We start from the raw sequence: 10,501 nt of genomic DNA, 5'->3' as shown, positions 1-10,501 counted from the left end.
CCTCTGTACCATTAAAACAAAAGTACTATATCTTTTCCCGAGTGTTCGATTAACGTCTCAGTACCTTAAATTTGCATATTCCCATAATCACGAAGAAACTGCAAAGTCATTATACCATCAAAGCAAAAATATCGCGGTTTATACTTTCAAGTTGTCATTTGTCAAAATTCCCATGAGGCCCGCTAATTTGCAAAACCAAATAGCCCCAAAAAATATGGGAAGTAAAGAAAAGTTATATTACATTTCAGTGCCTTTCAGAATCTAAGCCACATAGCCCATAAAAAATGACGAATGAAATAAGATAAAAATATATTTCCGTTGTCTTTCCGAATCTAAACAACATAGCCCCCAAAAATGACAAATAAAAACTAACAATATATTTTAGTGTCTTTCAGAATCTAAACCATATACCCCCTAAAAGAATGACAAATGAAAAAATAAAATATATTTCAGTGTCTTTCAGAACCTAAACACTGTGATGGTAATTGCTTCATAGCAAAGGAAGTTAAAGGAAAGGAGAACGCATTTTCGAGAAGTTCGGCAGCAAGGAGGCGTTAGCGCATTGTGTTGGAGGTGCCTGTTATCATGATGGTTCTAGAATCGGCAGGAGTGTTGTGGAACTAGTCAGACGCCGTCGTGACGTGAGAAATGCCGCGATTTCTGATGCAATACCTCGTCTAGATCCATCTAAGAATTACTAGTAATCTCGGGAGCCAGTGACGTTCGCCGTAGGCTCCGCCCCAGAGTGCGTATAAATACGACGGTCATAGCAGCAGCAGCGGAGATCGTAAAAGAGAGACACCTGTTAGTCACAGAGAGATATCCTCAGTAAGAGCCACAGATCAGAATATCAGTGAGAGATCAGCAGCAGAGATCGTCAGAGAGAGACTAGAGACGAAGGAACCGACGAAGGATCAGGAGAAGAGTAGTTCGAGAGTTGGTTGGATATTGGTCTAGTCTTCTTCAGGAGTGGACGAATTATCTCGTGTTATCTCGACGTCGAGCAGACTTCAGAGAAGAAAAGGTCCTGCTAGAGGTTTTGGGGAGTTCCTGCCTTACAAGTAGACTAGTTTCTGCAATACGAAGTCAAGAGGACGTCTGCAATCACCGTTTTCCTTTTTTGAAGCCATCTCTTCGAATTGCCAAATTGACTAGCAAGTATTTGAATTGCCTCACTGTTCCCCCAGTTCATGCAGTGTAAGATTCTATCTTTTTATGTAAATAGGAGATACCATTCTGCATTTACCTATGTTAGTAAGCTTGTAAATAAACCTTTGTTGTGTTAGTGTTTCTTTCTATATTCGTATTCCCAGTTTCAACTGTTGGTGTTGAAATATTTATTTTTTTATTTATTTCATATCGAACCTGAAGCGGACCTCTCTCAGAGACCGTAACAAACACATAAAACAGAGCCCCTAAAAATGACAAATAAAAAACTAACAATATATTTCAGTGTCTACAGAATCTAAACAACATAGTCCACAAAAAGTGACAAATATAAAAAAAACAAAAATATATTTCAGTTTCTTTCAGAATCTAAACCACATAGCCCCCAAAAAATGACAAATAAAAAACTGAAAGTATATTTCAGTGTCTTTCAGGATCTAAACCACATTGCCCTCTAAAAATGACAAATAAAAAAAAGCAGAAATATATTTCAATTTCTTTCAGACTCGATACCATAGAGGCACCAAAAAATGACAAATAAGAAAAGTAAAAATGAATTTCAGTGTTTGGCAGAATCTAAATCACTTACCCCCTAAAAGAATGACAAATGAAAAAGTAAAAATATATTCCAGTGCCTTTCAGGATCTAAAGCGCATAGCCCCAAAAATGGCAAATAAAAAAATATATATATATATTTCAGTCTTTTAGAATCTAAACCACATAGCCCCTAAAAAAATGACATATAAAAAAGTAAAAATATATTTCACTGCCTTTCAGAATCTAAACCACATAGCCCACAAAAAAAAAAAAAAAAAAAAAAAAAAAAACAGAAACTATGTTCAGCTTCTTTCCGAATATGACCTTGGAAACAAATGATGATAGTTCGTGACAGCAATATATACAAATGCAAACAAGATTTGGTCTGGTAAATACACGTGTCAAGGGTTGTTTATGTAGTGACTTTTTCTCTTCCTTTTTATTTTCTCAGCTAAGCTCTGGCGGTCAACTGTGATATAGGCTGTTTGACTAACATTCATCCCGCCATGTCCTATGAGTTACTATAATAAAAGGATGAATTATAAATATAAATAAATGCATGAATATATATATATATATATATATATATATATATATATTATATACCTTATAGATATACATATACTATATATATATATATATATATATATATATATATAGATGAAGAGAGAGAGAGAGAGAGAAGAGCAGATGAGAGAGAGAGACGAGAGAGAGCGAGAGATGAGAAGGAGAGAGCTACAGGTCATCTTTGACCACATACGCACGTAAATTTAATGACCACAACGACCTTTAAGCTTTGCGAATTCTTTATATTTTTTTAATACGCTTGTCACAAATCCTCAGATCCGGATGTAATAATATAATAATAATAATAATAATAATAATAATAATAATAATAATAATAATAATAATATCTTTGATCTCAGCTCAGCTTTTTAAACGCGTTTATACTTATTTAAGCACAAAAATGTGTCTTAATTTCCATACAAGTACTAGCTAATGAGTACTTACTTTAAGATTGATAGTCATGATAAATGTTTAACTTATTTATTCACTAATGTTTTTACAAGAGTTCATTGTGGTTATTGCTTCGTACACAATCGAAGAATGTGAACTAAAGACTCTACATGCATTGTATGTGTAATTGTGTATGTTTTGTAATGCGTAAACCTAAGAAAAAAATTTAAAATGTAGAATTCATATATATAATCAATTGTGTCAAGAGGTGCTATTATTCTTTTTTCGTATGTGAATGCATCTTTGTACCTTCTCTTTTCATTATGCGTGAAGGAATTTGTTGTTATTATTATTATTATTATTATTATTATTATTATTATTATTATTATTATTATTATTATTATTATTATTATGTTCAGAACTAAAAGCTATGGAATGTCATTAATCATTGGCGGTCTTCTTCTATTCCAAAGTAATGACCATCTCAGTGACTGATGACATCGAAGAGGACGAGGCATGGAGAACCCATCACGCCCTTTCGAAATCGAATCCCGCCGCCACCTGACGACGATCCGCGCCAGATGGCGCTAATTGTCGTTGTCGACGTCCCGCGCCGCTTCCTCTCTGACCGCTGTCAAAATTTCCCTTCGTTCGTCCGTCTCCCTGACTGACCGCGGCGCCAAAGTCGCCGATGTCAGCCGCTTTTAATTGGGCGAAAATTTAGCTCTCCGCGAGAAACCGAATCAAACCAAAAAACGCGGCTTGCGGTACTCCGCCCCGCCCACCCGTTCCACCGGGGAACCAATCGAGCGCGACGAAGCGGCCTGCGGGGATGGCCATTGGCCGAGCGGGGTAGAAGGGGGCGGGGCGCCAGATCTCGAGATGCTGCATCTCAGGCGCGAGACAAGGGGCGAGTTGTCTTCGCCCAGCAGTCAGTGAAGTAAGACTAATCTATTTGGGGCCGGACAAGGGAAGCTTAGTGTGTCTGAAGGCGAGGGAGAGAGAGACTCGTGACAGGTAGACAGACGCGCGCGTGTGTGTGACAGTGAATCTACCTACCACTACTACCTCCGTCCCTGGGCCCCCTGTCATCAACCTGACTTCCTTCTTCAGTCCCCTACCACTGATTTCGCAGCTGAGAGGGACTATTGTCTAAAAACGCACCTGAGCAGGTTCTGAACTCAAATGGTGTCAAGCTTTTTTTTTCTTTTTTTTAACATTTGGGTTTTTTGTCGCGTTAGTTTTTGTCGTGCGTGAAGCTCCCTCGCTGTACATCGGAATGCCTTATCGCCTATGACGCTGAGGGGAAGTTGTATACAGTTTTATTTTTTTCTTATAAAAGTTTTCTTTCAAAAGGGTAGATCAGTATCCTACAGCAACAAATAAATAAAATCAAAGTAATTGTGTGACGCCACCGCCTGGTTAAGAAAATACATCTAGAAGGTGACAATATATCAATTTAGCTTTTGTGGGGACTAGAAAAATTCGTTAACGAATAAAAAGAAAAGAAAAATCCCCAACGATGGAGAGTGTGAAAAAGGAGCCGGTGTCCCCAATGCTCGGGGAATCGGGGGGAACCTACGACTCCTCGGAAGTGTCCACGCGCGGCGGGGGGGTCATCGCCCCCACCACGACGAACCTGGAAGGCAAGTCGAATTCCAAGCCGCCCTTCATGCCGAGTTACTCTTCTTCGTCCGCCAACGGTGTCGGCGGCGCCTGCGCGCTGACGACCCTCGCCAACGCCATATCGACGACTTCGACGACTACCGTGTCCAATGGGGACCTGGCCAGCGGGCGGGGGGGACCCTCCAGCGGGGGGAACGGCCGCGCCACCGCCAACGGCCCCAGCAGCGTCGTGGACGAGGCGTCCCTGGAAGAGGTCATCTTGGCGCCTGGAAGCAACTTCTCCGGGGACATCGGCGACGCCGTCACTAAGATACTCGAGGACTACGACTGGAGCAAGATTCCCCTGGCGAACAAGTAGGTTGGAGGGTGTTCTCTCTCTCTCTCTCTCTCTCTCTCTCTCTCTCTCTCTCTTTCTTCACTTACCGGATATCAAATGAAGAACGAATTGGAAGGGTAATAATGCGACCTATTTTGATTGACCGATATCAACGTCGGTTCGCTGTCATTGTATCGTCTGGTATCTCACACTCTATTCACTATCATTGTATCTTCCTCTCGACACAATTGTTCGACCGATATTCACTATCATTGGATTTTTCCTTCCGATATTTTATTTCCATACCGATATCAGGTATCATAATCTATTCACTATCTTTGCAACTTCCTTCCGATATCACTTCTCGACCGTTATCAACTATCGTAATCTATTCATTATCATTGCATCTTCCTTTCGATATCACTGGCCAACCGTTATCAGTCGAGATCATTGTACGGCCGTTATCAGATATCAGAGTTTATTCAATGTCATTATATCTCCCTGTCGATATTACTAATCGACCGTTATCAGGTATCATAATCTATTCACTATCATTGCAGCTTCCTCTTGATATTGTTATCGTAATCTGTTCACTATCATTGCATCTTTCTTCCGGTATCATTGTTGGACCGTTATCGGGTATCATGACTTGTTCACTATCATTGCATCTTCCTTTCGATATCATTGTCCGACCGTTATCAGATATCCCAATCTGTTCACTATCGTTGCACCTTCCTTCCGATATTATTGTTCGACCGTTATCAAGTATTGCAATCTGTTCACCATCATCACATCTAACTTCCAATATGACCGTTCGACCGTTAGCAGATATCATAATCTATTCACTATCGTTGCCTCTTCCTTCCAATATTGTTATTCGACCATTAGCAAATATCACAATCTGTTCACTATCGTTGCATCTTCCTTCCGATATTATTGTACGACCGTTATCAAGTATCGTAATCTGTTCATTATCGTCGCAGCTAACTTCCAATATGACCGTTCGACCGTTAGCAGATATCATAATCTATTCAATATCATTGCCGCTTCCTTCCAATATTGTTATTCGACCATTGGCAGATATCACAATCTGTTCACTATCGTTGCATCTTCCTTCCGATGTGATGGTTGGACCGTTATCAGAGATCTATTGATAGTGATTTTCTCATCGGGTATTATATCTTATGAAGGTCGTCGTGAATCATTGTGATGTTAATATTTCTTTTCTTGTCCCAATACTAAACATTTTAGAGGTGGCATTTTTTACGGTACATAATTAAATAGGTACAGAAATGACAGAGCCATCGTCCATAGGGACCGTATGTGGTATACGATACGTATACACGTTCGAGTTATGTATACGATACGTAATACAAGGATGTATAGAGATATCTGTATACATCACGCCTTCAAAGTATAAACCTCATATGATCTTTCTACGACTGTCATTATCTCGTTTCACAAGCCTTGCTTAAGCAAATCACGAGTTCTCTCTCTCTCTCTCTCTCTCTCTCTCTCTCTCTCTCTCTCTCTCTCTCGCTCTCTCTCTCTCTTTCGGTGAGCCTAGCTGATGCTAATTTCATGCGAACTATCAAATTAAATTGCAAATAAAGATTTGAATATGAATTTGAACTCTCTCTCTCTCTCTCTCTCTCTCTCTCTGTTAACCTACCTGTTATTAATATGGCAAAATTTAATGCGAACAGCCAAAGTAAATTGCAAAAAAAAAAAAAAAAAAAAACTTGAATCTGAACTTTAACTCTCTCTCTCTCTCTCTCTCTCTCTCTCTCTCTCTCTCTCTCTCTCTCTCTTTACCGAATGTTCGTAAACAACAGGACGAAAATAAAGGCTTAAATAAAACTACACGTGATATAAATGAATCTTATACAGACCTAAAAAGGAATTACACTATTGTGGTTGACTGGGAATTAATTGTGTTACGCGTTAAGATTCTTTCATAACTTAGGTATAGTTTTTTTAGCTTTTAGAAAGCGTAGAAGAAATCTCAGGAAAATGACTGACCTGACCTGACCTGACCTGACTCCTGACCTGACCTAGGTTGAGGTTCACCATTTCTCATCATTTCATGTTTCGTCCTAAGTGAATGAAAAAGATGATCAACTGGGGACCTATTTATGCATATAGTTAGTTGTGTGCATATGAGAGAGAGAGAGAGAGAGAGAGAGAGAGAATATTCTATGAACATTCTATAAATGCTTTAATTCTACTGAAATAAGGATTACCTAGTCGAGGCATTCCTGAGAGAGAGAGAGAGAGAGAGAGAGAGAGAGAGAGAGAGAGAGAGAGAGAGAGAACGGTGTAATAATAGATTACTGCTTCCACTGAATCTATTCGATATTTACGACCAATCACTGATATATAAATAATCCGCTCTGTTGTTACCTTCTCTTATATATAGCAGTTTAACCTTTTCACTCAAGTGCTAAAACTTGAGCGAATGCAATCGTCATTGTCTATAGAAGTTTTCTAAACTGCGGCGAAAGGGCAAATGTGAAACGCGATATCCCTCTATTTTACTCTTGAGGCGCTGAGGTGGTTTTTAAAATTTGTTTGTCGTTATCAAAAGTAAATGAATTATCTGCTTGGCTGCAGATTTAAAAATTTATTAAAAAGCGTCTCACTCATAAAGTTTAGAATATATAATCAAATATGCCCGTAAGGCTTTCTATTTCATCATGGCATAGCTCTTATTTTATTATTATTATTATTATTATTCAGTAGCTGAAACCTATTCATATGGAACAACCCCACCACAGGGGCCATTGACTTAATTAATATCCAAGCTTCCAAAGAATATCAAGGTGTTCATTTGGAGGAGGCAAGAGAAAGTAAAGGGAAATACGGAAAGAAGAGATACCACTCATAAAAAAGAAGTAAATAAATAAAAAAATAAATAAATGGATAAAAATGTACAATTGACGGACCCTGTTAACTGTATCTACAGGTAATTACTGTAAAATTCTTTCTGAGTTAAGTATTTTATTAATTTCATTATTCTGGAATATTTGAAACGGATTAACATGTATATATATATATATATATATATATATATATATATATATATATATATATATATATATATATATATATATATATATCAGAATCTAGCACTTCGTAATTAACAGTTGTTAATAACTTTATTACACAGATTACTGCAAATGCGGAGTTTAAACCGTATTATTAACTTGACCGTATGTTTATATACGGGTGGCTTGCTTACTGCACGCGAGTTAAAAATTAAAAACCTCTCGTCACGCGAGGTTTTTTACGATCTAAAACGTCTTGCTACTGGCGTAGTTTGAATTATTTTTCGTAACCTTAGTAAAAAAAAAACATGTTTGATTAAAAAATAAATATTGTCACGTGAAGTTTTTTTTTTTCGATTAACAGACTTGCTACTACCGCAGTTTTTTATTCATATATTAAACCTTAATAAAACACATTTTATTATATGGTAAACCTCAATAAAACACAATTTGGGTTAAACAAAAAAAAAAAAAAAATTTGTGACACGCTGTTTTTTTCCATCTTAACAAAATTGCTACTGGCATAGTCTGAAATGTTTTTTTTTTCCTTGATCTTAATAGAATGTCTTCATTTCTGTCGCCAGGAATTAGTTTTCCTTAAGACCGTTTTCTTGTAGCCCTAATAAAACACGGTTCTGGTTAAATGAATAAAAAAAAAAGCTTTGTTACACGCTTAGTTTTTTCGATCTTAATTAACAGGATTGCTACTGCCGTGGTTTGAAGCGATTTTTTTTATCTTACTAAAATTACTATGACCGGATTTTGTTCATTTCCACTGCAAAAAATTTAACTTTTTCTTATTCTGTATATTTTGACCAACACAATTCCTTTGGTCCATTTACCGTCAGAATTTAATTTTTCGCGTTTTTTTAAATGAGATCGTTTCAAATCTGAATTTTATCTTAATATAATTATTAATGCAAAAAATATTATTTTTTTTATTTATGTTGTTTTATCACCAGAATAATTCTCTCCGTACCCTGTGTGTGTGTGTTTTTAAATGAGGTCGTAATGAAGCGGCATTTAAACTCCTTTTTCTTTTCTCTTTAGACATTTAACGGTGGATTTGTTTCAGGGAAACGATCCGACGAGGGGGGAGGGGGTGAGGGGTGAGGGGAGGATCACGTTTCATTTTCTCACCAGCGTGAGAGAAAGTTGGAGGAAAAAAAAAAAAGAAAAAAAAAAAAAGTGTTTACAAACGAAAAACCTGTTTCGGGTGATTCTGCGTGTCTGTATGTCCGTCTGTTTTGTGATTTTGATTTATATATATATATATATATATATATATATATATATAATATATATATATATATATATATATATATATAGAAAATCAAAGACTGCTTTGTGGTGTCCTGAAGGGTACGGTTTTTAAACCCTCTAACTGTATGAAGTGAGAGTAATGTTTATTTTAATGTCCAAAATATACTTTAAATTTTTTAATAACAAAAGGAAAGCAATATTTTTTATTTAATTTCCGAAATATATTCTAAATATTTTTAACAAAAAGGAGAGTAATATTTTTTCTATGTCTAAAATATACTTTAAATATTTTTCAACAAAAGAGGTAATATTATTTATTTGCAAAATATACTTCAAATCTTTTTAACAAAAAAGGAGAGTAATATTTTTCTATTTCCAAAATATGCTTAAAAACTTTTTAACAAAATAAAAAATGAGAATAATATTTTTTATATCCAAAATATACTTTAAATCTTTTTAACAAAAAAAAGGAGATTAATATTATATTAATTTCCAACACACATTTAAAATTTTTTTAACAGCAAATAGAGTAATGTTTTTTTTTTATTTCCAAAATATACTTACAATCTTTTTAACAAAAAAAAGGAGTAATATTTTTTTATTTCCAAAGTATACTTAAAATTTTTTTTAACTACAAAAGGAGAGTAATTTTTTTTCCAAATATACTTTACATTTTTTCAATAACAAAACGAGAGTAATATTTTTAATGTCCAAAATATACTTTATATTTCTAATGCCCAAAATATACTTTAATTTTTTTAATAACAAAAGAAGAGTAATATATTTTATTGCCCAAATTATACTGAAATTATTTTTAATAACATAAGGAGAGAAATATTCTTTTGTTTGCAAAATTTATTTTACATTTTTTCATAAGAAAAGAAGAGGAATATTTTTTTTATTTCAAATATTGATTTCACTTTTTTCAAGAACAAAAAAGAACTGCAATATTTTTGTTTATCTAAAAAAGGTTCTTCACTTTCTTTTAAGAACAAAAGAGAGTAATAGATTTTTAAGTTAAAAAATGTTATTCGCCTATTTTACTAAAAGGAGTAATCTATTTTAATTTAAAATACGAATTCTACTTTTTTAAATAAAAGGATAGTAATATTTTTTCATTAAAAAAAGTACTTTAATTTTTCAAAAATAAAATAGGAGTAATATTTTTTATTTCAAAATTATACTTTTTTTAAACAAAAGGAGAGTAATATTTTTTCATTTAAGAAATGTACTTTACTTTTTTCATAGCAAAAAAAAAAAATATATATGGCAAACCGTATAATTTGAAGGGAAAGAAGTGCTCAGAATTTTTACTATATACCTTGAGAGCAATAATTTCAAATTTCTAAAAGTCCCCTACCGGCCCCCCACCCCCCCCCCCCTTTTTTTTTTTTTTTTTTTACTTAAGAGTAATATTTTGTAATTTACGAAATATCCTTCTGTAAAATGAAGAAAGGAAAATTGGGATCAAACTTAATCGTTTACCTAAGAGTAATATTATTCAGTTTCCAAAATGCATCTCTCTCTCTCTCTCTCTCTCTCTCTCTCTCTCTCTCTCTCTCTCTCTCTCTCTCTCTCTCTCTCTCTC

The 10,501-nt window shown here is 35.1% G+C and overlaps 1 protein-coding gene across 4 annotated transcripts in view; it reads left to right on the top strand.

Moving 5' to 3' along the window:
• Positions 1–3,591: 3,591 nt before the first annotated feature.
• LOC135225149 (transcription factor SOX-8-like) overlaps positions 3,592–10,501 on the top strand; it is a 51,107-nt gene continuing 44,197 nt past the window's right edge. For all 4 annotated transcript variants that reach the window (XM_064264380.1, XM_064264379.1, XM_064264378.1 and 1 more), the window contains exon 1: positions 3,592–4,641. In XM_064264380.1, the coding sequence (XP_064120450.1) occupies positions 4,184–4,641 (458 nt within the window). In that variant the 5' untranslated portion in view covers positions 3,592–4,183. The remainder of the gene's footprint in view (positions 4,642–10,501) is intronic.

This window comes from Macrobrachium nipponense, chromosome 13 (genome assembly GCF_015104395.2).
Source record: "Macrobrachium nipponense isolate FS-2020 chromosome 13, ASM1510439v2, whole genome shotgun sequence".
Taxonomy (NCBI): Eukaryota; Metazoa; Arthropoda; class Malacostraca; order Decapoda; family Palaemonidae; genus Macrobrachium; species Macrobrachium nipponense.
Note: the sequence above shows the minus strand (reverse complement) of the source record. Positions and strands in the feature narration are given on the sequence as shown.